The 26,827-nt window shown below is 53.4% G+C and overlaps 1 protein-coding gene across 2 annotated transcripts in view; it reads right to left on the bottom strand.

The window, feature by feature from the left end:
• Nucleotides 1-466: 466 nt before the first annotated feature.
• Nucleotides 467-26,827, bottom strand: part of ST3GAL1 (ST3 beta-galactoside alpha-2,3-sialyltransferase 1) — an 89,716-nt gene continuing 63,355 nt past the window's right edge. For both annotated transcript variants that reach the window (XM_069465394.1, XM_069465393.1), the window contains 6 exons: nucleotides 17,111-17,959; nucleotides 7,909-8,105; nucleotides 6,817-6,996; nucleotides 5,901-5,946; nucleotides 4,462-4,581; nucleotides 467-2,628 (listed from right to left, as the gene is read on the bottom strand). In XM_069465394.1, coding sequence (XP_069321495.1) covers nucleotides 2,455-2,628; nucleotides 4,462-4,581; nucleotides 5,901-5,946; nucleotides 6,817-6,996; nucleotides 7,909-8,105; nucleotides 17,111-17,416 — 1,023 coding nt within the window. In that variant the 5' untranslated portion in view covers nucleotides 17,417-17,959 and the 3' untranslated portion in view covers nucleotides 467-2,454. The remainder of the gene's footprint in view (nucleotides 2,629-4,461; nucleotides 4,582-5,900; nucleotides 5,947-6,816; nucleotides 6,997-7,908; nucleotides 8,106-17,110; nucleotides 17,960-26,827) is intronic.

The following is a 26,827-nucleotide window of genomic DNA, read 5'->3' as shown; positions in this document are numbered from 1 at the left end:
AGAGCAGACCCCTACATGACAGTTACACTTTTTCAAGATGCTGGCTGGAGTCTCGCTGGGAAAGCCCACCTCTGGACAATTTAAACGTGGAGCCAGTAACACCGTATTTTTGCTCAAACTCTGACTTGTGCTGTTATAATCAGATTACTATTGCAAGTCACTTCCCTTCTCTGGGCCACACTTTTCTCAGTGTAAAATGAGAGCGCAAACGTGGTAAACTAGAAGGTATCCCACAGCTTGAACATCCTAGTGGGAGGAAGGAGCAGACCCAGCCCAGACAGCCGCCCAGGCAGCAGCCAGCTCAGGCACGGACACTTCTTCCCTTGGGGGGACCTGTTCTTCATCAGTAAAGCCCAAGCAGATTGCTCTGCTGAACCTGTCGTCCCCAGACTCAGCTTGCAGGAGAAGGGGAAGAGTTCCAGAGTCACCACGGTGCTTGTATCAGCGTCCATGTGACTCAGCTGTGAGCCTCGGAGGGGTATGACCTCAGAGTGACAACTCGCAGCAACACACCAGCCAGTATCAGTCAAGGAAGTCTTCGGTTTGGGAGGCTTTTAAAGCTGAAACAGGTTTGTCTGTTTAACACTTCCTGGATTCTGAATATGTGAGAAGCTAATAAAAGCTGTGGGACCTTTCCCCAGAAACATGCTCATATACACAGAATTCAGGGGGAAAAAAAAAAAAAACTTGGCATGCAATTTTTGGGGACTCTTGTGAATGGCCTGAAGCCATCCGTGACACCTGACTGAGGCCCCTGAACCAGCATAATTCCTCCCACCCGGAGTGCAGAGGGGGATTCTCAGCCAGGAGGAGTGGGTCACTTAATTTCTGAGAATGCATCCTAAAAGCTCACACCTCCCCAAAGCAGCAGTGGCCTTTTCGGAAATGTTTTCAATAGGAAAAGTGGTTTGTTCTGATGAAGCCTCAGAGCTGCAGCTAACGATCGCTGTCCTCCTCTGCCTGTCCCACTCCCCACCCAGCCGCAATGAGGTTTCACTGAGTTTTGGACACTCTCAGTCTGAGAACGATGCCAAATCCACAAGGAGGAAGGAAGCTGGGCTGGAACGGGAGGGCGGTGCAGGCACTGCACAAGTCACCAAGGACCGACACCACAAGATCTGCCCACCTGCCGGCCCCGAGCTCTGGATACTCCCAACACCCCAAGTCCGAGAATTCCTACAAGCCTCCCTTTCAGCACCCCTTCCCCTGCTGCTGGGTTCGGCAATAGCAAGCTTAGTTAAAACCCCAGGACCAGCAACAGAGCCAGGGTGCACACAATGTCAGTTGAATTAAAAAGAAAATAAATCAATAAATAATCAGGAAGGCTGAGGAGAAAGAGAGTAGCCGGAGAGTGAGAAGATGAGGTAAGTGCAGCCACCATTCTTGGAGGCCCCCAACCAGACCCCAGACACCCCAGAGGTGGCCTGCAGGGACGTGGCCCAGAGCTCAGGCCCTTGGGAAAAGTGCCGTTGGAAGCCCCCTGTGTGGCCTTGGAGGTTACAGGCACCAAATCCAACAGTCTAAGAACATAAGAGAGTATTCCCCAGCTGATGTGCCCCTGGGTGGCTTTGAGTGTCATCTGAGCTTTATTCCAAATTGGGTGCCGTCTCAGGAATCTAGAAAAGACATTCCCAGCTCTGGAGCAGGGGTGGGCCGTTGGTGGGGGCCCCCTTTCCTGAGTAGGAGCTTTTGCCTCATTTCAGCCAACGCATGCATTTCTTCCCCAAACACAAAGGCACATGGAAGTAGGCAGAGCTGCTCTTGGCCACGATCATAACCACGGAGATTGATTGCTCAAGGGACATCTGCTTGGGAAGAGGCATCTGCAGGAGGGAGAAACATGCAGATGGGGTGGGAAGTCTCTCCTGGCCATGATAAATGAACTCTGGGAAGAAAGGGATGACAGGGTTATCACACCAAGTGAGAGGCCAGGCTTCGTGCAAAGAAGGGCCACACAGTGCCCCCAGCACCTGCGTGGCCCGACGTGGCTCTGTCCTGGAGGTAATCATCACTCAGAAACATCCCAGCGACAATCGGAGCTGGAGAGTCAGCTCTGGACCCCTGGGCAGCAGCAAGTCTCTCCCCCCATCTTTCCTGGGAAGCCTCTTGTCAGTTAGAGTATGGGAGTCTTCAGATTCGCCCCCCAACCCCGCCCTAGAAGCCAAAATGATTTTAGTGTTTGGAGACTGAAGCTTTCCCAGAGTCTCCCCAGCCCTGGGACAGCAGTGGAACCCACCCAGGACAGGTTCTGAAACGTGCTCTGCAGTCTTGGTGGAGCTTGGCGACCTTGCTGAGTGGAGGCTGCCGAAGGCTGGGGTGCAAGAGGCGGCAGGAGGCACCTGGGCACACCCCTGAGGCTGGCCCTCGAAGCTCCTGGACGGGACGGCTCTGGCGAGATGCTGGAGCTGGAATCCAGAGGCATGATGGCGCATCCATCCTAAACCCTTCGCGGCGTCATCTCCCCTTGAAGATCCGGATTTTGTTGATGGACGCCAAGGTGGCCGTCACGTTGGACTCAAAGTCTGCATCATGCACCCCTGTCTTGCGAAAAGCCCCCGCTGATGGGTTGTTCTCCCAGTAGTGGTGCCAGTTCCCCTTGCTGTCTGCCCCGAAGCCGTACAGGTCCACCTGTGGGGGCAAAGCAAAGGTGAGAAGCAGACGCAGGGCTGCAGGTGGCACCTCTAGGAAAGGGAGCCTGCAGGTAATCCTGGAATCCCATGCGACCGTAAACGCCACTTCCAAGGACACAGGAAATCCCTTCTCTAGGTTGCTGGCACTCTCGGGGGGTTGGTGAAGCAAAAGCAAGTTAAGTGAAACCCAAGTCCAATGGCAGGAGGCACCCTGGGAGGTTAGGGGATGTGGGTGGTCCTCAGGAGGCCGGGTCTCACCTCTGTGGCAAGTGCAACCTGTTCTCCAAGGCTCGAGGAGCCACAGAAGGCGGGTGTGGGAAGGAGGGAGTGGAGCGGAGAGCAGGGCTTTGCAGCCCAGCAAATGCCCAACCCCAGCTCTGCCACTTGCACGGTGCCCTGGGCACGTCAAATCACTTCTCTGAGCCTTACTTTCCTCACCTGGAAAACTAGACCCAGAATCACAATGACAACAGGGCAGCTGGTAGGTGCGGACCCTTTCTTCCCTGAGCCCAGCAGCCATCTGGTCCAGGGGCCTTTCACACGTGTGACAAGCACTTATTCTGTGCCAGGCACTGTGCTGGACATATCAGAATCCAGGCAGACCTTCCTCAGGCGCCACCTGGGCAGGTGCTGAGGAAATTAGGGACACAAGTCAGATCTCAGCCTTGGAGCTTACAGTTTATGGCAGGCATCGGCTGAGCGGTCCCTGGCGGCACAAGGGCTAAATTCAGGGCTCCCTCAGCACAGAGGAGGGAGGGGCTGGTGCCTCGAGAGGAAGCTCTTCCCAGGAGGTGACATTTCGGTTGGGTCTTAGAAAATAAGTAGAAGATGACCAGGGAGGGGCACTTGGAGGGGCTTCCAGGGAGAGGACATGCTGCCTGGGCTGCGGTGTGGAGGACAGATTTGAGGAGTGGGGACACAGCAAGAGCAGGGGACAGCTCCATGCCACATGCAGCTTCCTCAGTGACTACACCATGGACAGAGGCCCACCCCAGTGCAGGGACATTAGGGCTGGATGGGATGAAGACAGGGGAGTAGTATTTCTGAGCGAGAACCCCAAGGGCGGGTGAGACACCAACCAAGGCCAAGACCGTGGACCTGCCCTGCAGCGCCCTAGACCCCTTCCTGGGATTTCCAACCATGAGCCAGGTGGGGTGGGGCTGGGATGGGCCAGGTGTGACAAGAAGGGACACCTGAATGCCCTGCCTGAACCCAGGGCCAGGAAGGAAGTGGGGGGTGGTGTGACCCACCCTCCGGCTCCCCTCCCCAGGGCTGCCTCCCTGAGCACGGATGGAAACCGGCACACAGCCGGGCGCAGGAGGCACATCTGTGAGGGGAAACGCACGCTTCTCGAGATCACTGGCTCTCAACCTCCGTGGATCATGGGACTCCCAGGCGCCTGGTTCCCAGACATTCTGGTGATACGGGGCTGGGGTGTGGCCTGGGTGCTGCAGTGGAGCCCCACAGATGATTCCAATGGGCAACTGAGACCGAGAACCGTGGCCTTAGACAAACTTCCATTTAGAATCCGCTCCTTTGTTCTGCTGCCACGTCTGAGCTCCCACCACCCATCCGTCCTGGTTCTGCCGTGGGCACTTGCCCGGAACGTGCAGAACTCGCGCTCCTGAGCGTTTTCTCATGGAGAGCTGTCACGTGCTAAAACACCCCGGGAGACAGGCTTCACAAGCCCCGCCACAGAGACAGAGAGTCTGGGCTTCGGGAAGAGACGGGCTGGCCTGCCTGCCCCTACCCTCTCCCCCACCTCTCTCGGGAACATGGCCCGGCGAGCCCCGTCCTCCAGGCAGCCCGGCGGGCAGGGAGGGTGACGCACCTCGTCACAGACGTGCATGGAGAAGATGACGGAGAGGATGCCGGTGGACGGGTACCGCCCGTGGCCCTGCAGCCAGTTGTCGAAGACGTACTTGATGAAGGCCGGGTGGTAGATCAGGATCTGCGGGGAGGGGAGGGCGTGGCCCTCAGTGAATTCTGGTGGGCAAAGGACACGGAGCACCTATCAGGTGCCACACACTGTCATGGCCCTGGGGACACAGCCGTGGACCTGACAAACTCCCTGCCGTCGTGGGCTCCCATGCTGGTGGGAAGAGATGGGCACGCCTCCCCCCGCTGAGACGGGTGCTGACGGGGACATGCGCTGTGGGAGGAATGGCGCAGAGGAGACCCCCAGGACTGAGAGAAAACCCCCTGAGGTGAGGCTCAAATAAAAATCCAAGGAGGCCGGGCAGTGGGACGTAAGGCCACTCAGGACAAGGGGCTCCCAGAGAACGACACTGTGGCACTGCACGAACCACACAGAGCCACCCGGTCTAGCCGGCACTGGCTGGAATCACTGTGGATCCTAGGTTCCCCTCTCCTCGTCTTACAGATGAGAAAACCGAGATTCAGAGAGGTGAAGTGACATGGTCAGTGTCACATAGCCAACAGTGGCCGAGCTGGGAGGGGTCCCGGTGTCAGGCTTGGTCTTGGTTCCACCGCCGAAGGCTGCCTCCAGGACAGTGTCAGGGACGTCTCAGGCAGTGGCGGGCAAGCCAAACTCCAGCCCCAAGGAAGGGACTGGAAGGGTGACTTATGCAGATCTGTCAGGAACCAAGGTGCTGCTCTCCCTGGGAGGCCCCCCCTGCTACCAGCCCCACCCTATAAGACACACCTGGGGCTGCTTCTCTGTGGCAGCGGGCAGCGTGGCCCAGTGCAAAGGGCAGGGCCTGGAGGCACACGGAAACCTCGGTTCTAGGCATCACGGACGAGCTGTGTGTCCCTGGGCATGTTACCTGACCTCTCTGAGCCTGTCTAATTCTCACAGTGTGTGCAAAGGGCCAGTAAGGTGGGCACTTCACTTCCCTCCCGCTCTTCGCCCATCTCTTGGCCAACCCATGTCAGGGGCCCACTGGGGAGGACAAAGGCAGGAAAGACATGGAGAGACGCTCAGGCCGCACAGGGACAGTTCTCGGACTGACGCATGCAGTGGCGTCCCTGGAGACCTATTAAAACCCAGACTGCCGGGCGTCCCCCAGGGTTTCTGATGTAGCAGGTCTGGGGTGGGCCGGAGGATCTGCATCTGTGACAAGCCCCCTGGTGATGCTGCTGGTCTGGGGACCCCACTTTGAGAACCTCTCCCAGTGTGTGACCTCTTCCTGCCCTCTCCCAGCAGGGAAGCTAAGTGGCTGCCGCCTCCACCTGCCTGGAGGCCTCTCCTGGCAGAGCCATAGACACGGAACCTGAGCTTAGAGCTCAAGGGGCCTGAGCTCCACTCACCTTATCCTGTTTCACCTTGATCTTCGTGGGGACGGGGACATAGGTGCTGCAGTTGGAGGAAGAAAAGTTGGTTAATGGAGGGTGGGGGGCTCCTGGGCATGCAGCTCCGGGAGGTGGGTGCAGCCTTGACCTCTCTGGATGCTTCCCCCTGCGCTGCCAGTCTGGCCCAGGGCAGCCCCATCACAGACAGCAGAGGGCGCTCCTGGCTCACTGGAGGAGCGCTCTGTCACGCCCTCACTTCCCTAGAGGCTTGGGTGGGGACCTGCTCCCAGCACAGCCTGAAGGAGTGGGCGGGGCCCGTGAGGCCCCCAGCAGCACACAGTGTGACCCTCAGCCTCCACGCTGGCGCTGACTCCAAGCTGGGAGGGCGACTGTGGCCCCACCTGCACTGGGCCTGGTTCCCCTGCCCAGCGCTGTGCCTGAGGGTGCCGCCCTGCAGTCTCCTGCACCTGGAGTCCCCGGGCCAGCTCTGCACCCAGGAAACCTGCCCTAAGACAAGGGGCCCATGGAAACCTGGAAACCGCAGTCACTTGACCTCGGGAACAGTCAGGGACTTAGGAATTGGAGCCAAGTGGGAGCACAGGCCATGGCCAGTTCAGCCTGGGGCAAGTGGCGTGGCCAAGCCTCAGTTTCCTCACTGGGAGAAGGCAGCTAACAATAGTGGCCACTGTGAGGCTTAAATGCCATAACACGTGCCAAGTGCCGGCGCAGAGCACCGGAGCGCCTCACCGTCAAGGAAGCAGCAAGGCCAGCCACAGCCCCGTGCTCAGCGCCGCCCTGGCCTTGGGGGGGGCAGGCTGCGACTGCACTCCCCCTCCTCCCGGTGCAGTTTCCCTCTGCAATTGGAAAAGCCGGGTGGGGGACAGTGCCCACTGGCCTGGGGGAGGGGCAGCGAGGCGGCTCGGAGGGGACTCACTGGGAGATGGTGCCCGTGGTGGTGGCGCTCACCACCCACTCCAAGTCCAAGGTCTTGAAGGGGACCAGGACCATGCTGACGTTCTCCCCCAGTTCCCGGAAGCTCTCGGGGTACACCAGGTGGTGGGTGGTCTTGCTCCCGACATCAGCCTCAAACCCCGCCGTGGGCGCCCTGTTCATCCTGGGAGGAGAAGGGAGAGAAAGCTGCGCCGCGTGGCTTGGGCACCGGTTCCTGGAGAGCCTCAGCTCCACACGCCTGCGGTACGACCTCTGGGCAGTCACCCCCCTCCCCGGGGCCTCGGTTTCCTCATCTGTAAAATGGGGACCGTTAAGACGCAGCTCGAAGGCTTTGGCGATTTCCTTCTCTTCTTATGACTTCACGTGAGTTTAACTGTCACCGCCATCGGCCACCTGTCGTGTAGAGTCGTATCCAGCAGGCATGTGACAGTCCCTTTCTGTGGGCGAGGAAACCCAGCTCCGCCCCCCCCACCCCCCACCACTGACACCCCCACTGGACACCAGGTACAGTGAGGCTCCGAGAGGCCGGCTGAGTGGTCTAAGGACCACAGTCAGAGATCACAGAAACGAGAGACCATTCTAGAAGGTTGCCGGGATGGGCTGCCCCACCCCTGCACTGCTCCTCGTCCTGGGGCACTTGTGAGTGGTGTGGTGGGAACTACGAGAAACCCAGGACAGACTCGGGGCACCTTCCAGGAATATCTGTTGACGGGGAAAATATATTTTACATGAAAAGCATACGCGATTCTATCGTGGCCCAGATGGCCAAAGGCAATGAACATTAAGGGCAAAACAAGAGTCTGCCCATCAGTCTTGCCCTCTCCCAGCCTCCCCGTGCCATGCTTGAGGCCCACTGTGTATGGTTTCTTCTCTGCATCCAGAGAGGCCTTTCTAGTCCATCCCATCCTGCAATGCAGAGATGGGGAAACTGAGGCAAGGAGGTGCCCTGGGTATGTCCAGAGACACCAGGACTGAAACCTTGACCTTCTGACCATGAGCCAAAGTGCTGCCTCTAGCTCGAAGAGGCCCTTTCGGAGCAGCATGGTGGGCTTGGGGTGAGGGTCCCAGCACCCACCTGAGCACAAAGTCGTGACTGTCTATCTCCGAGCCGTATGAGGACTCCCTCAGGTTGCCCGAGTTGCCCACGACAGCACAGCGCCGGCAGCTCACAGACCGCTTCTCCAGCACGGGGTCCACATTCCCAGGCACGATTCTGAACAGCTCTTTGATGGTGTCATTCAAGTTATTGGGCTTCTTCTCCCGCTGGAGCCTCTGTGGGCCGAGGATGGAAGCAGGTCAGCCTAGCTGGGCTGCCTCTGGCTGGCGGGCCCGGCTTCCTGTGGGTTCCTGACTGGGGCCTCCCGTGTGCCCCTCTTCCTGCTGGGCACTGGAGATGAAGGCTGCTCAGATACAGCTGCCCCACCCCATCCTCCGGGGAGCCCAGGTGCTACTCACGGAGGAAAGAGACCATTCATGCAGGCTGCAAATGTTTACTGAGCACCTACTGTGTGCTAGGCACTGTTGCAGCCACGTTAGACTAGGCTCAGGTGATCGAACTTGGACCTTCACACCTCGTTTCACAGGCCCCTCAAACTCAACATGTCCAAAGCAAAACTGGTCACCTTTCCTCCAACCTGCTCCTTCTCAGGGGGACCCCCCCCCAAAAGACCCTCCACCTACCTGCGTGGATCTCATGAGCAACCCGCCTGCCCCCCACTCAGACAACAGGTCTAGGGGACTGTGTGCCCTTTCTCACGCCTAGGGAGAAGAGCAGGCAGTGGGTGGCGGTGGCAGTTCTCCAGTCCCAGCCAGGGTCACGGGGCCTCTGTGCCACCTCCCCGCCCGCCCCTCAGCTCCCTTAGCCCCAGGACCACTGGGCTCCAGTCAGACCAAAGAATAAGCCATTTGCCAAATGCACAAAGCCCTCCAATGTCTGCCTGGCAAACTGTTTTAATCTTTTAAGGCCTAGCTCAAGGGTCAGCTGCTCCAAGACACCCTCCCTGACCTCCAGGCAAGGTTGAACACTGGCTTTATCCCAAGGTGACCAAGCACCCTGGTATTCCCAGGACTGAGGGGTTTCCCTGGATGCAGGACAAGCTGGTCACCCTAGGGGTCCCCTCCCTGCATGGGCTCAGGTGGAACTGGCCACACAGTGTAGTGACTGCCAGCTGATACATCTGCTTTCCTTACTCACAGTAATCGTGGAAAGGTTTCGTAAGAAGTGCCGCACCTGACCCTGTCACAACGCCACAGTGCTACCGCACAGGGCTGGATGGATTGAGTGACTTGTCCCAAATCCAAATCAGAATTTGAACCCAGGCTTCTAGAAAACCACTTAAGGTTTCTCCCACAACACAGCTACTGCCTCCAACCCTTGGAATCTTGACCTTCAGAAAGCCCAGCCCCACAGTTGGGGCTGGAACAGGTGGGCTGCAAGGTGACTGCCATCAGCTCATCCCAGCCCCAGGGACAGGGGAGTGGCTGGGAGAAGAAGTGGCTAGAGTGGCTTTGGCTACTACTAGGAGATTAGTGACCAGGGACATGCTCAGGGAGATCCCCGGGGCACCCAGCTCCACCTCGGAGGGAAAGAGCCAGAATCCCCCAAGGAGAGGCTCCCACGAACCAGGACTGCTCCTCTAGGTAAGACAATGTGGCCTCTCTGGCCTAAGACCAGGAGACATGCCACGGGGAGCCACAGGATCCGGATCACACGTCACACCCACTAGCACGGTTCTCATTTTAAGAAATGGAAAATAACAAGTGTTGGTGGGGGTGCAGGGAACACGGAAGCCTCATGCACTGCTGGTGGGAATGCAGAGCAGGGCAGCCGCTGTGGAGAACCGGTCAGCAGTTCCGGAAAGACAAATAGTGCATTTTCACACTCATATATGGGACCTCAAAAAAACTGATCTCAAGGAGGTAGTGAATAGGATGGTGGCTACTAGAGATTGGTAAGAGTGGTGGGAAGGGGTAATGAAGAGGTGTTGGTGAAGGCGTAATTCTGTTAAATAGAAGGAAACAGTTCGAGTGTGCAATAGTACAATAGGGCAACTATAGTTAACAATAATTCATTATATTTCAGAATAGCTAGAAGTTTTCAAATGCTCCCAACATAAAGCAAAGATGAATGTTTCAGGTGAATCAAGTTCCAATCACCCTGATTTGATCATTATATGTTATATGCTTGTATCAAAATATAACATGTACTCCATGAATATGTACAATTATTATGTATTAATAAAAAATTTTTTTAAAATGTTAAATACAAAACTACCATTTTCATTCTTAGGTATTAATATATTCCCCAAAGAACTGAAAACAGAGACTCAGACAGAAACTCACATGCTAACGTTCATTACAGCATTATTTCTAATAGCTAAAACATGAAGGCTGGGCGTGGTGGCCCACGCCCATAATCCTAGCACTCTGGAAGGCCAAGGTGGGAGGATTGCTTGAGGTCAGGGGTTCGAGACCAGCCTGAGCAAGAGCAAGACCCTGTCTCTATTAAAAAAAAAAAAAAAAATGAAAAGAACCCAAGGGCCCATTAATGAATGAATGGATAAACAAAATGTGATATATCTATACAGTATTATACAGCCACAAAAAGGAATGAAGTACTGATACACACTACAACAGAAATGAACCTTGACATTATGCTACATGAAAAAGGCCAGACACAAAAAGACAAAATGCAATGACTGTACTCACGTGAAATATCTAGAAAAGGCTAATTCAGAGAGATAGAAAGTAAATTAGAGGTTACTAGGGGATGAGAGGGAGGGGGGAAGGGGCAGTTATTGCTTAATGGATACAGAGCCTACGTCTGGCTAATGAAAACATTTGGGAAATAGTGATGATAGTTATATCACACTGAAAATGTATTTAATGCCATGAATTGTACACTTATAAGTAGTTAAATTGATAAATATTATGTTATGTATATTTTACCACAAAAAAACAATATCTAAATTAAACATCTGCTTTTTTTTTCTTAGACAGGATCTCAGCCCTGTCACCCAAGCTGAAGTATAATGACATCATCATCATAGCTCACTGCAGCCTCAAACTCCTGGGCTCAAGAGATCCTCCTGCCTCAGCCCCCCAAGTAGCTAGGACTACAGGTGTGCCCAGCTAGTTTTTTTTATTTTTTGTAGAGATGGGGTCTCGCTGTGTTGCCCCGGTTGGTTTTGAACTCTTAGACTCAAATGATCCTCCTGCCTCAGCCTCCCAAAGTGCTGGGATTACAGGCATGAGCCACCGTGCCTGGCTGCTAAACATCTGCTTCTGACAGGACCACCTAGGGCAGCTCCAGGCTCCCGATCTGCAGACAATCCCCTCGGGCCTTGCTAAGACCCAGGTTCTGACTCAAGAGGTTTGTGCTGAGGCCCAAGATCCTACATTTCTAACAGGTGCTGCTGCTCTGCTCTTTGTGTGGGGACCACACTCTCAGACCCCTGGGGTAGGGGACCACAGCCGAGACCCCCTGCAGGAACCTCTGCAGAGGTCCCCAACCAGCAAGTGCTGCTGTGCTCCCCATGCTTGTGAAGCTGTGCTCAGGCCACAGAGCACCCTCCTCGCTGTGCCATTGTCAGAAGGCAGCGTGGCACTGTGTGCTGAATTAAGGACCAACATGGCATTCTTGTATCCATCCTGCAATGATTCTCGCTGAGCGCCTACTGGGCACACGTGTGCACCACCACGGAGGCCCAGGGGTGAAGACATGAGGCCGGCGGGGACGCGTGTTGGTGGCAGGTTGCATGGTTCGCCTGGTGTGAGCACACAGCACCATATCGTCTCGCCTATTACTGACTTACTTTGCTTTAATGACTCACTTAAGAACACAAAGGGAGTTTATTTGAAAAGGAAGCCTCACACCTCTACTACAAGTGGAAAGCAGGGATTACCTGGCAGATGGAAGACAGCAATCGTACGATAAGATGAAGACAAAACAACCCCCTTTGGTGCCAGCTCTACCCTGCTGCTTGCCCAGGCAAGTGTCCTCTCTCTGCGAGAACAAGATTGACGAGTGCTACAGAGGTGCACAGTGAAACACCCGCCCAAATTAAAGTCTTTGCACAGCAGAGATGGAACGAGAACTGAAGCAGGAATCGCTTCCTCGCTCTGCGACGTGATGCCCTTTGATGCTCTGCCCTGCATCTCTTGGCATCACACGCTCCACACCGCAGGGGTCTCCGATGTGCTCCAGTCCTTCAGTGGCACAAGGGGACACTGGGGCCTGGACCCCGGAAGGAACTTACTTGAGGTCATACAGTGAGTGTGTCAATGGCAGGGCCAGGGAGAGCTTGGGTGGGAAACCGAGCTGTCCCTCTCTAGATCAGCTCCCTAAACCTTCCACTCACCAGCGGAGTCAGATTGGGCAGGTTACTCCACGCAACATCACTGTTTTCCCTGCGAAGGAACATTCTGTATTTCCCTGCCTTTGGCAATGATAATAAAAATACTACAAGGCTCCTGGTAGGACATAATGTTAGGAAGTTCAAGGATACCCCTCCCCTTCCTTCCTGATTAGTTTCCAATACATGTTTCTGTATACAATTGGCACTTAATAAATGCCTGCTGACAGGTACAAGCTCCCTGAGGAAGCGCCGTGTCTTGGGTCGGCTTCCCTGGAAGCAGAGGCTGCGGCAGGGATGCAGATAACCAAGGTGGGCACTGTCTGGAGAGGGTCAGGGAAGAAAGGGCGTGGTCTGCAGAGCCTGGGGCAGGGGTGGGTGAGGCGAGAGAGGTGTGGGGCACACAGTTAAGGAGGTACTTTCACTCTCCAGGAACCACCTGAGAGCAGGCATCTCCTTGAAGTTCAAGCCCTGGCTGCCTCCTTTGCCGCCGCACCCTGCACTTGGCCCTGACTGCACGGGGTGGGGGTGGGGGTCTGGAGGGTGAACTATGGCAAAGTTTGTCCCGCCTTGAGGCACAATGGCCGGCCTCTTTCCCTCCCTCTATTGGTCATCAGTGCCTGAGGGCTGCACCCATCCCCTGCAAGTGTTGAAAAGAGTCACATCCTCCCTCCTACCTCCTCCCTTCTCCACCCTGTGAAGCTCGCTCCTACTTCCAGGTCCAATGTGTGATGCATCAGCTTCTGGGAAGCCTCCCACGGTGCCCGGAAACATTAGTCTCCAGCCTTAAACAGGTGGTTAGCAGCACTGCAGGCCTTATTTATTTATTTGAGACAGGGTCTTGCTCTGTCACCTAGGCTAAAGTGAGGTGGCAGCATCACAGCTCACTGCAACCTCAAATTCTTGGGCTCGAGCGATCCCCTGCAGGCCTTATTCTAACCCGCAGTTGCCACTGGTTGTCTGTCTGCCCCCGTCAGCGTCCGGGCAGCAGGCAGCACAGACAGGCCATGCAGTGCATGCTCAACGTGTCTGCTGAATAAGTGAATGACGTCTAGCTAGTGCTAACACACATTCATTCATTCAGCCCATCACAACTGAGCCCCCACCGTGTGCCAGATGCTATACGGAGTGGACAAGTTAGAGCCGGGACAGGCGGTGCTTGGAAAGGGAGGCCAGCATCGCCCTGACCCTGCAGGGCACGGGAACTATGCAATTCCCAAGACACCGCAGCCTGTAGCTGCCAGCTTCTCCCTGCGTCTGCCCTGACACCTCCTCTCTGTGGCGCCTTGAGGGGTAGCTGTGGGCACCAGAAAGAAAAGCAAAGGTGTCTCAGAGCCTGTGACCGAGTCCCAGGCCTGGCTCTGTCCTTTAGGCTGTGTGACCTCAGTTGAGTCCTTAACGTCTCCCGGTGTCCGTCTCCCAACAGAGACCAAAAGTGGGAGAACAGGGCGTGGACTCAAGCTTGTCTGCTCTAATGTGGGTCTGAGAAAGCGTGTCCGCCCTCTGCGCCTGTGGGCACAAACCACCTTCTTGCAGCTGGCCTTCCCACCAGGCTCCTGGCATTTCAAAGGCAGGGACTTTTTCCTTCCCCCCAGAGGCCCTGCGGTGGGGACTTAAGTCCAGTTCCATTCATGAGGTTGTCCTGGCAGCTTTCAGGCTTTTAAAGAGAGTGATGGTGCAGCCTGGAGCTCCGGGATGGTTTTGATGTCAAATATTCCAGGCCACCGTCCCAATTCCTTATTCAAAGCACGTGTCTCCAGATTGTGGGTTATTTAGAATCCAGAAGCTCCAAAGCCCTATTCCTCCTTTCTGCTGATTTCCACAGATCGAAGCCCCATCCCTCCATACTCATCCCCTCCAAGTGGCTGCCCTGGGACCAGCCACCAGAGGCCGAACTTCAGAAAGGACTGCAGGTGAGGGCTGGGCTGGGGTTGGGGCAGGACATTTGATAAACTGGTAACAGCGACGTGGAAACAGATTCCACCTCAATTAGTGCTCACAAAATGCAAGTCAGTAGTACTTGCCCATTAAACCAGCAAAAATAAATCCAACTGATAAAACTAATGTTTGCAGTGTTGTAGGGAAACCTGGAGATGTGACTAACATCCCTTCCATTTACAGAGATGGAATTTGAAATTCAGTGAGACAAAGAGGTTCTTCAAAGTCACTCTTAAGAGGACCTAGAAAGTCGGGGACAAAACCCAGGGACCCTGATGCCAGGGCTGAATTTCTAGGTCTTTGAAGATGCACAGGTCCTATCAAGATCCTTTTCCCCTCTTACACCTTTTCATCCCTCCAGGGCTAAACCAGCCTTGAATTTTTAGAAACTGCCCTCCCTGAGGACCTTGGAGAAGAAAAATCAGTATCACCCTGGTTAGCCACTCTCAGAACTGTTTGTAATAAAGTCTTGCTAGGGGCTGGAACTGGTGTGTTGTCTGGCACAAGTCATTTAACTTTTCTGAATTTCAGTTTCCTAATCTGCAAAACGAGGATAAGGGCCTCCAAGTTTCTTCTTTATCTGCTGATTGGCAGAGTCCCTTGTAGCCTGGCTCATGCCCAGGCTGTGTACACATGCTTTTGTTTCTGAAAAGCCTTTGTAGGCAGAATCCCACGGTGAGACTGAGAATCACAGACTCCAAGCTCTGAAGGGGAAGACTGGACTCAATCTGGTCCCTCCAACTGCTGTTACAGGGGAATCCGAGACCCAGACAGGAAAAGGGATACGTATGAAGCCACCTCTGCCATCAGTATCTTCACTTCCCCACCCCGGTGGTTCTCAAGTGCAGGGAACTTTGCACATGTGCACACACACACACACACACACACACACACACAACCTGCCTGGGACATCTGACAACATCTGGGGACATTCTGGCTATCACAGCTGGAGACTGAGTGATCCTGGCATTTAGTGGGTAGAGATCAGGACCACTGCACAATGCACAAGACAGACCCCCATGACAAGAGCGATCCAGCCCCAAGTATCCCTGGGTGGAGGCTGAGACCCCACCCTAACGCTTACCACGCTTGGTTCTCTGCCTCCTTCACCAGGCCCTCCAATCTTTGAGAAGGCGAAGACCCTTCCTGTCCCCAGGACCCGCACACAGAGATGCTCAACACAGATTGACCAGCCGGGATGTAGCCCGGTCTTCTGATTCACAGTCCAGCACTTTGCACCCTTCCAAGTCTCATGCACATTTTCTCTTCGTGTCAAATAAACAGTAAGCTCCTCCAGCGCAGGCATTACTTAAAGAAAATGCTGTATGGGGAAATCTGCCTCCGGCAGGAAGTCTCCTTGCTTGTCTCAGCCTCCCTCAACTCCATCTTCTCCTAGCAATGGCATGTGCAGGACGTCAGGAGATGCAGCAACGGCCCCATCTGCAGGTGAGTTTCAGCCAGGATACTCCACCTCTGCCCCACACATGCATTCTCACGCCTCCAGCCCATAGGCTGGTCCCTCCAAAATCTGTCTGGATAATCTCTCTGAATCCTTCATGCTGAAGCTGGCCAGCACCTCCTCCAGGAAGCCTTCCCTGATAGCCCCAGACCCCAAGGGGGGTTAGACGAAGCACCTATCACCCCAGTTTGGGATTGTCCATTCTCCCTTCTCTCTCTGCCACACCTGCAACCCAAGAAGGGGAAGCCTATCTTTTCCATCTCAGTACAGTGGTGCTTGGCATTTACTAGGTACTCAATAAATAAGGAACGAATAGATATTTCTTGCTCCCTTCAATCTATTTTGCATTCGACAACCAGAATGACCTTTCAAATGGCTACCCCAGATCCCTTTTTTCAGGGACCCCAGAAGTCCCTGAAAAAAATTCTACAGTGGCCTCCTGTTGCACTTAGAACAAACCCCAGGCTCCTTGCCTGGGTGGCGCCCGCTCTCAGACCCCCCTCCTAGCACCTTGCCGGACCCACACCCCCACCCCTGCCGGCCCCCAGAGCTTCCCACGCCTCTAACACACCCAGCTGATGCCACCCAGCGCTCTGCACTGGTGGACCCGGGACCCCACAGCATGTTCTCCGCATGTCCCCAGGGCTGGTGCCTTCTCTGCCTTTGGGTCTCAACTCAAGTCCTGTCACCTCAGAGACCCCCAGACCGCCCCATTTTCAGAGGCCCCTCTCTGGTTTCTCACTATCACAAACCTCATCCGCTCTTCCTCAAAGCACTTCTGGAGCCTACCTTGTTTGTTTCTTATCTGTCTCTCCCAGCCACAATCAAATTCCATGAGAATAAGGATTTGACTCATTTCAATACCCATAGTGGGTGAAATAGTGGCCCCCAAACACATATGTCCAAGTGCTAGACCCTGAAACCTGTGCCTGTGACCCTATTTTCACAAAGACCCTCTGCAGATGAACTTGTTAAGGATCTCTAGATGAGCTCAATCTGGATTCAGGATGAACCCTAAACCCAATGGCAGGCACCCTCCTAAGAAAAGGAGAGGGAGGCTTGAGACAGAGAGAGACATGGACAGGGGCAGCCATGCAGAGGCAGGGCAGGGACGGGAGGGATGCAGCTACGAGCCGAGCAGCGCCAAGGATTGCCAGCAGCCGCAGGAGCTAGGGCAGAGGCACGGGCCAGATTCTCCCCCAGCGACTTCAGGAAGAACCAACCCTGCCAACAGCTCGATTTTGAACTTCTGGACTTCAGAACTCTGAGAGAATACACTCCTGTTGTTTGAAGCCACCAAGCTTATGGTCATTTGTTATGGCAGTCATGGGAAACTAACGCAGAGCCTCCTGCTCTGACGTATATATATTAGATCCTCAATAAATAGCTGCTGAATAAATGAAAGAACAATAATCCGAATCCTGCTAAATGCCCGACAGGGCCCAGGAACACGCTGGGGACAGAGCATTTGGGTCCCTCCCCACCCCCCGCCCAGCCCCCATCCCACCGTCAGCCCCGAGTCTCACCAGCCACCATGCGTAGGTTTCCTCCTCCAGGAGCGCGTTCCGCACCGTCAGCAGCGGCTGCATGGTCTGGTTGAACCTCTCGTCGAACCAGGCGGAGACCCTGCGCTGGCCGATGCAGTGGGCGCAGGTGCAGGGCCTGTACTTGATGAGCTTCCTCAGGTTCTCCGAGAGCTCCATGACCATCTGCTTGGGGAACCAGGTGGTGGCCACCATGGTGCGGGAGTAGTTGAAGAAGAAGGAGGTGAGGAAGATGAAGAGGACGAGGAAGGTGAGCACTTTGAGGGTCCTCTTCCTCGTGGTCACCATCTTTGCTACCTGGTGGGGCCTTCCTGTGACGGGCTCCTGACTGAGGAGGAAGACAGAAGAAGAATCCTGGGACGGAGGCTCGATCAGCAGGGATGGTGGGAATTCCCAGGGAGGACTCAGGGGCTGCTGGGGCCACCCTCACTCCTGCCAGGGCATGGCCACCCCTGTGTCCCCGACATCACCGTGCGGTACACAAAGGCCATTCGTGGTGTGTTGGCTCTGCTGGCGTGTATCTGTCTTTTCAGAAAATAAAGTAGCCTACAGCTTCTGCAATCCTTAAAGAGCTGATAATGTCTCTTGAGGAAGCTTTAATCAGTGATTTCCTTTCCCATCCAAAGGGGTTGAGTGGTAATTAATCTTTGTGACAATCCAGGGTCCCTCGAGGGTGAGGCCTTTGAAAGAAGGGTCTTTGCCACCTTCCTCCGCAAAATGTGGTTTGCGATGATGATCCTTAATTAGAGCTTTGTCTCTCCCGTGCTGCCGCCAGAGATGTGGCGGTTAAGCGGCCAGCTTGATGAAGGCAGAGGGTTGGCTGTCTGTCATCTGCACAGAAAAGGAGGAAGAAAACAGGGTGAGATTCTGTGACCTTGCTATAGCAAAATATTTCTCCCTCCACACCTCCACCAGGATGCATTCCATGGTCTTCTCCTCTGGCGTCAAACCAACGTGGCAGGTGACTCTGCCTGACTTAATTATCTTCTAGAATCTCAGTGTGTGCAGGTGTACAATAGGATGTTATCGTCCATTTACAAGGTTGCTAAGGGGCACAGAAGGTATCCCTTCTGTGTTTCCTACAACCAGAACTTAGGACACTTAGGAAAGTCAACGAACATTTGTGAGGTGAGTCAGCGATGCATGCATGGTGCAACGTACACAGGGGTTGTTAAATACATGCTACTTCTCTCTTCTCTTTCTCCTTCATTCTCTTCGGGATTCTGAATTTCAGCAACAACAAGCTCTGCCAATTAGCCCCAGTTCCACAGAGAGGCTTTAGATGGCCCAGGTTCAATTTCTGGTTTACCAGCTGTGTGGCCTTAGGAAAGGTATTCAACCTCCCTGGCCCTCAGTTTCTTCTTCTGTAAAATGGGATAGTAACACTCCTACATATAGAATGGCTATGAAGATAAGTGATGCATGCTGAGCTGGTATCTACTGGGCAGTGGCTTAACTTTAATTTGCCTTTATTAATATATGAATGAATGAATATTTTTTGATGATCCCCTAAGAGTTGACAGGATGATATATTCATGCATATCTATCTTCTCAGATAATCCTCAAAATATACTGCCAGCTAGATACTAGTTTCCTTCTTTGTCTTGTAAGAAACTCAGACTCACAGAGATTAAATGATTTGCCCAAGGTCATGGGGAAAGGAGGAAGCAGGATCTGAGTCCAAATCCACAGCCCTCTGATTCCTTTCACCTACAGGTGTCGGGGACCAGGAACAAGGGGTCGGGGGCTCTACCCTGGAGCTGACGCCTACTTGTTAACTGGTCTTCAGATGACCACAGTTAGAAGGATATAGACAAAAGGGGGTGCATTCTACCAGAGAAAGCACACGAGACGTCTCAAACACCCACAGCACAACACCAAGACCTCACTGGCTTCCTGGGGCTTCTGTAGGGTGCAACGGTGGTCACACCTCTGCACCTGAGCATGGCGTCTCTGGCCTTTGCTTGGAATGCTTCCCCACCCCCACTTGTCTGATCAATTGCTCCCCATCCTCAAGGTGTAGATCGTCAATGAGCAGGGTATGTTTTTCCAGGAAAGTGAGAGTTCAAGGGAGATTGATTACCTTCTGGCAGAAAGAGGGGCAGTTCACAAACCAGGTTAAACCCACAGAGCCTTTCTGGAGACATTCAGGGCTTGAGGTGAGCTTGGTGCAGCCCCCTACAGCTTCCTGAACTGCAAGCCCAGCGTGCGCAGCATGAGGTCCCAGATCCTCAGCTCAGCGGGCAGTGCCATTTGGCTCTGGCCCCTGCCCACTGCTCCGTTTTTCACTTTTCACGATGACCTGCCTCACATTTATAACCTACTGGTGCCCACAGGTGTTCCCTCCGCGTCTCCCCCCCCCCCCCCCCGCCCCCGTCCTCCCCCAGCAAGGAGCAGCTGTATCACTTGAGTTAGATTAACCTCCATATTGTCACAGGTGGGCTCTGACTTCACTCGGCTGGCAGGGGGTTCCCAGCCCTCTTACCCCAGTAATTGATTGGTCCAGGGATGGGCATGTGTCCTAATTCATCCAATCAGAGTGAGACCCCAGACTTTTGTAGGAAGGGAAGAAACTTTCTTTTGCTCTAGCTGGTTTGTTGTTTAGTTGTGATGTAGCATGCTGGCCATTTTGCAAGCTTGCGTGGAAGAGGTTAGAGCTGAATGAGGCCCAGACAAAGGGTGTTAACACGCTGACCTAGCCATACCTGCAGCCTGCCCTACACCTTGACTTTTCAGTTACATGAGAAAATAAATCCCCTTTATTGTGTAAAGCAGTTTATCTGTAACTTGAAGCAACATGACTGACTCACAGGCCAGAGCTGCTCCTGCCTCTGCGCCCCTGCCCAGGCTGTCCCCACCACCCAGAAAACCCGTCCCACCCAGTCTGGCCGACGGCTTTTACTCATTCTCTAGGGCTCCGCTAGTGCCAACTCCTGGAAGAAGCCCTGCCGACCCTGGGGTGAGTCAGGGGCCTCTCCTGGCTCCGCTCTGCCTGCACGGTTTACTGTCTTCCCTGGACTGGGAGCAACGTGAGGACAGAAACTCAGTCTCACCATGGCCCTGTCACCCAGCACACGCTCGGTGCTCAGCGGGGGCTGGTGGCACGGCGGAACGCAGAAATGAATGAAGGGAAATGCAAGGGCCGACAATTCAGAGGGAGAACTGAGCAAGACAGCACAGACCATGGGTCAGGAAACTGCCTCTCACCAGCTGCACCCCTCTGTTCACCCGTGATCCTGCACAAGGGACCTTATGCTTCTGAATCGTCTCTTCAACTGGAAAGCGGGGCTGATAACACAGATCCTGCCTGCTTCTCAGGGCTGCCAACCCATCAAGGTGTGTCCCTTCACCCCATGCACTGGCTGCGTGGGTGCTGGTCCCTACGGTGTTCCAGGCCCTGGGCGAGCTGCTTGGGATACACCGTGAGAGACTCTACGGTGAGAGACTCCCAGGCATCAACAGGAACCCAGAGCCTTCTGGAGAAACAAGGTTGGGGTGGCCAGATCAGAGGAAGTGTGAAAGGGAGGGGAAGGTGACAGGGTGAGAAAGGACACAGGCACATGGGTGGCATGAAAGTGTGTTGGGCCAGACAAGCCACAGTCAAGACTCAGACACAGAAACCCACTGGAGGGCCGAGCAGGGCAGTGACACAGTCTCACCACATTTGTCTTTACAACGAGCGGAACCCAAGATGCCATTACTGACTGTACCCGCAGTACAGGGCAGGGACAAGTTCCCGTAAACACCAGACTGGTGAGCCGTGTTGATCAAACAAGGCTCTGCATGAGAGGTTAGGTTCCCCACGACGCCCTGCTCTGTGTGGCATATTAAAGCTCTGGGCCGACGCTAGGATGGGTGAGAGCTGGGACAGATGGCAGGGTTGGGCTGCAGAGGTGGCCTGTGATACTCCCCTCCACTCTGGGGCACCCTGGAGCTGCATCTTTGAGGCCAGGGTGCTCAGGCAGATTCTGCTACCAGCAGAGGCTCCTGGGCTGGCATCGATTAGCACTTTCGAAAGCCCTGGAATAAACTGCAATGGAAAGGCCAGAACACCCCCCACCCCTTCCCAGGCCCCAGGGAAGAAAGGAGGACTGCTGACTTCCCTGCGCTTGCTCTGAGGCAGCCTGCAGGGTGTGGGGACATCAGCCCTGGCTCCCAGAGGTGGAACCCAGGCCAAGACACCCCAGGCCAAAGATCTCAGCATGCCAAGTGTGCCTAAGCAGCAGGAGGTGCCTCCTAAAACAGAGGGGAAGGAGGGCGGGAGGGGAGAGAACAGGAGAACAGGGAGGGAGACAAGCTGCCCCTGCAGAGTGGCAGTCATCGCCGGGCACACGCTGGCATGCTGGAGGAGGCACAGAGAACGTGCACATGACAGAGTCTAATGGGGTCACCAGCATCATACTGACAGATGTCAGCACCCTTCTGACAACTCGGAAAGTGAGGATTTCCCTAAGGAGGGTCCCAGATGAAGACAAACTCCCCTGGCAACAGGGAGTTGGGGCAATTACCAGCGACTGAGAGAACCTGGGTGAGCCACACAGGCAGTTGGCAAAGTTATGCTTCTAATAGAGCAGCCATGTTCCCACCATGTGACCCTCAATCCACTGGGTGAGGTGGGTGAAATGGGAAACTGAGGTCCAGAGAAGGCAAGTGACATATCCAAAGTCACACAGCGATATGGTAGCACAGTTCCCGCCTCCTGGGGCTTTCTGTGTAGACGTGGCTAATCATTCTGTTTCACCAACACCTGCTCTCATCGTCACCATTTCTTTCCTCTTTTCTTTATTGTTTTCTTTCCAGTTTCTTGAGATGGATACTGACGTGTTCACCCTGTCTTCTGCCATGCCTACACTATCTGAATTATGTGCTAAGTATATAATATATTACATTCTTCATTCCAGTTGTATTTTTTAGTTCTAGAATTTCCATCAAATTTTTTTATAGCTTTAATTTTCTAGTGAATGTCTCCATCTTGTCATCTATCTTCTTGCAATTATTCATCACAGCTATTTTTGGATAACATTGGTCTATTTCTATTGTCTATTCTCTCTCTCTCTCTTCTATCATTTGGTTCTGTCTCCTGGCATGCCTGGTTGCTGTCGATATTATAATATGTATGACATGAAGGTCCAGGTTCTGCACAAGGCTGTCCTCATTCAGGGAGGACTGGCTGTCTCCTGGGAAGCAGGGACAGCCAGTGCATATTACCTTGTTCCAACTGGGTTTGTGTTTCACTTTTCACATGACTGGTCTGTTTCTGGTCTGCCGACCCCTAGGCATAGTCCCTCCCAAAGGACAGCCTGGGACGCCTATCAAGGTGCCTCCTCCTTCCAGGCTCCCATCTCCAATTTCTGTCTCCCCTGAACTGCAAGATCACCATAAGCTTAGTTTAGCTTTTTAGCCTCTCAGTTGTTTTCTGCTTGGTTTCTTAGATTCTGGACCCATGCAACATAAATACTGGCAAATGTCTTGAAAGGCAAAAAAAAAAAAAGCATAGAACACAAGCTCTTTTCTCTGTGGTTCACTTTGCTCTAGGTTCTTGGTCCCTTGGGTTCTGGCTGACCTGAACTCACTCACTCACTCACTCTACCTACCTACCTGCCTACCCGTCTCTGTTTGCTCCCCAGCCCTGCGAGGCTGCCAAACACTCTGAGCTGCTGCTCTCTGCTTGTCCTCTGGACCCTCTGCCCTCTTACAAATCAGCACATAGCTTGTGCAGGAAGGGAGCAGAGAACTCTGGGGGTGCCAAATTCATTTCCCTTCTCTTAGGGATCTTTGCTCCCCCGAGTCTCAGCTGCCTTGGTTGTCCTCTGATACCTTCACAGAGCTGGATTTCTATTTAGGTTGGTGCAAAAGTAATTGCAGTTTTAGCACTGTTGAAATTTGCTGTTTCATATTGGAATACATTCTTAAATAAATGTGGTTATGTTATATATCATTTTAATGTGCATTTCTTGCTTTATTTTTTTTTTTTGTTAATGACTTATTACTTGCTGTTTGTATTTATTTTTGACTATGGAAATGACGTTAGACAAAAAGCAAATTTGAGCAATTTTCTTATTCGAGTTCAAAATGGGTTGTAAAGCAGCAGAGACAACTCACAATATCAACAACGCATTTGGCCCAGGAACTGTAACAAACGTACAGTGCACTGGTGGTTCAAGAAGTTTTGCAAAGGAGATGAGAGCCGTGAAGATGAGGAGTGCAGTGGCCGGCCATCGGAAATTGACAACGACCAATTGAGAGCAATCATCAAAACTGATCCTCTTACAACTACAGGAGAAGTTGCTGAAGACCTCAACATCAACCATTCTACGGTCGTTTGCCATCTGAAGCAAATTGGAAAGGTAAAAAAGCTCGATAAGTGGGTGCCTCATGAGCTGACAGAAAATCAAAAAAATCGTCGTTTTAAAGTGTTGTCTTCTCATCTTGTACGCAACAACGACGAAACATTTCTCGATCAGATTGTGATGTGTGATGAAAAGTGGATTTTATATGACAACCAGCGACGACCAGTTCAGGGGTTGGAATGAGAAGAAGCTCCAAAGCGTTTCCCAAAGCCAAATTTGCACCAAAAGAAGGTCATGGTCACTGTTTGGTGGTCTGCTGCCCGTCTGATCCACTACAGCTGTCTGAATCCCGGTGAAACCATTCCATCTGAGAAGTACGCTCAGCAAATCGATGAGATGCACCAAAAACTGCAACACCTGCATCGGCATTGGTCCACAGAAAGGGCCCAAGTCTTCTTCATGACAACGCCTGACCACACGTCACACAACCAGCACTTCAAAAGTTTAACGAATTGGACTATGAAGTTTTGCCTCATCTGCCATATTCACCTGCCCTCTCGCCAACTGACTTCCACTTCTTCAAGCATCTTGATAACTTTTTGCAGGGAAAACGTTTCCACAACCAGCAGGATGCAGAAAATGCTTTCCAAGAGTTCATGGAATCCTGAAGCACAGATTTTTAGGTTACAGGAACAGACAAACTTATTTCAGGTTGGCAAATATGTGTTGATTGTAATGGTTCCTATTTTGGTTAATAAAAATGTGTCTGAGACTAGTTACAATGATTTAAAATTCACAGTCTGAAACCGCAATTACTTTTACATCAACCTAATACTTTTTTTTCCAGGATTTATAGTCTTCAGTGGGAGAAAAGGTCTGAAACAAGCTTCTGCCACAGCCAGAAGTGGAAGCCACAGCCTCTTTCCTTTGCCTCTCTGTGCTCCAGTTCCTGGAGCGGCGTCCTGCAAGTATCAGAGGCTTGGCAAATCCAGAGAAGAGGGTGGGGCCCAGCGAGGCGGGAGAGACGCCCAGGCAAATCCTCTCACACCAGCTGGGTGTGCAGATGGTGGGAGGGAAGGGGACGGGGTAGCTCTGCAGGCGAACGTTGCAGCCGCAGCTGCCACCACCTCCCTGCCCCCGCCCCGAGGAGGCCCGGCTGCATCTGCTTCCACTTTGTGTCAGCACACCCTCCTCTCGGGCCAGTGAGGATGACTTCCTGGCTCAACACACCCAGGGACTTAGCTGCCCCGAACCTCCCCATCACTGAAAAACAGACCCTCCCATATCCTGGCCTTCGGAGTCCTGGCTGGCTGGCTTCACACAGTGGCACAGGGTGGTACCAAGTGAGGCCTGCCAGGTGACGGGCCCCCAGGCCTGCCAGTAAGAAGGACTCTCCTGAACTGCTCTCCAGCCCTGGCCTGGTCACTGGACACTTTTTATCCATTTACTCTGATTTTGTGAAGAATTTGCTCTTGGATCCTGGCCAACAATTGTTGGAATAAAAAGTGGCACAGATAGACCTGGGATCTTTTCCCCCTCCTGGCTGTGTGTGCTCATGGGCGAGGCACATCACCTCTCTGACCCTCAGTGCCTGACTGCACAAAATGAGGGTAATAATGTTTGCACGGTGGGCTGCTGTAGGGCAAAATGCCTGGCACAGCAGACATCGGCTCAGTTCCTCACACAGAGTAGATATCGCAAAGGTCAATTCTGTCCCTCCCCACTAAGTTTCCAGATCCTCATTTGTCAAAAGCTCAACAGGCATCAAAGAATGCAAACCAGGGTATTATGAAAATCATGATTCCAGCTGACTGCACTAGTGAAGTCAAGTCCTAGAAGCACTGGACAGTTAACCCTTCATGCTTTCTGCTTCAGTGGCCAAGACCTCACAGGACCTGCAGGGAAGAGGTCCTAATGCATGGGGGAGCAAGTCAGGGTTCCCAGGGGTTCACAGACCCAGAAGCCTCAGCAACAGCCATGCCTTGGGTCAGAGGGCAGTGTACAGGCTTCGGGGTCGGGCCCACCTGAGTTTGCAACCAGTGTTGACCTCCCCGGGAGAAGGTTCCTCCAAGTGGCTCTGATTGCTCCAATTTTCCACTCCCCAATCACTCTGAGTCTTTCTCCTCACGTGCTGGGAAGCTCACGTGCACTGTCTTCCAGAGCATCCAAGACTTACACATCCTCAGAGAAGGCTGGGCCACCCTCACAACCTCCAGCTGTCAGTGTTGGACTGGGGGCCATCTCGTCCTTTGCACTTTTTTTATAGTTTACAATACACAGTCGCAGCTGTCACCCGTTTGGGCCTTTCAGCAGCCCTGTGCACTCGGTGGTGAACAGAACACAGGCTTTGGGGGTCAGCCAGGCCTGGGCTCAAATCCTGAATCTGTTTCCTAACCCAGCCAAGGGACCTTGGGTAATGCCATCTACCTCACTGGGTTCAGAGCCTGCAGCAACACGATGGGGACACTCACATCTCTTCAAAGGGACACATGAGGATTAGGTGCAGAAATGCCTGGTATTTAATAGATGCTCAACACATGAGAGTTACCATCACTGCCAATTTCTAGATGAGGAAACTGAGGCTCAGACAGTGCCTGGATTGAGTTCCTAAAACCAGGAGATGGTTTTTTTGTATGAACTACAGAGTGTTTTCCCAGATTGGCATCCACGTCTAGATGTTTTCCTCCCTCCTTCCTTCCCATACACTAAGCATCGGCACTGTGCTAAGCATCACTCTCCAGGAATAAGATGCCCTGGAAGCTGAGTGTGTGGAACTTCCGTGTGCAACTCTCCCCAGCAGAGTCCTTTGGGCCTCTGTGTTATTGCAAGGGTGTGTCTGAGCTCTGCTTTAATCCCACATTCAGAGAATCGGTTTAATGAGAAACCCCAGCCGAGGGAGTCAGAGTGGGAGAGGCACCTGCCTGGAAGCCTTGCTGGGCTCTGCAGAACCCACCCCTGCCCCCAGGATTCCTGCCCCCCGTCCACCTCCGCAGCTAGGGAGTACTTCAGGCCTCAGCTGCTGCTGCTCAGGCTGGACCCCAAGGCCTACTCTTTGCGGATGTCCTTAACCCTTCCTGCTCCCTGGCTGTCACACACAGGGGATGTGATAGGAGATTGTTCAGAAACTTCCAAGGAGAACTCAACAAACTTGTAGTTATGATCAAAGCATGGGGCTAGAGATAGGGCGGTACTGCAATTCATATGGCTTAATTCCCTATTCAAAGGTGGAATTCCTGCATCAACCCTGCCTGCATTCAAGCGCTCTTAGGCCATCCTGTTTCTTGCCACCAGCAAGGCTCGCTGTGCTGGCCACTGTCTACTGCAGTGAGAGCATGGTCCTACCCCGCTGTGCTCCCTCCCGTACTGCAGGGGCTGGAAGCCTGGAAACTACATTTCCCAGCTTCCCCTG

The sequence above is a fragment of the Eulemur rufifrons genome, chromosome 3, assembly GCF_041146395.1.
Source record: "Eulemur rufifrons isolate Redbay chromosome 3, OSU_ERuf_1, whole genome shotgun sequence".
Classification (NCBI taxonomy): domain Eukaryota; kingdom Metazoa; phylum Chordata; class Mammalia; order Primates; family Lemuridae; genus Eulemur; species Eulemur rufifrons.
The sequence above is the reverse complement of the archived record's forward strand: the minus strand, read 5'-3'. Positions and strand labels throughout refer to the sequence as shown.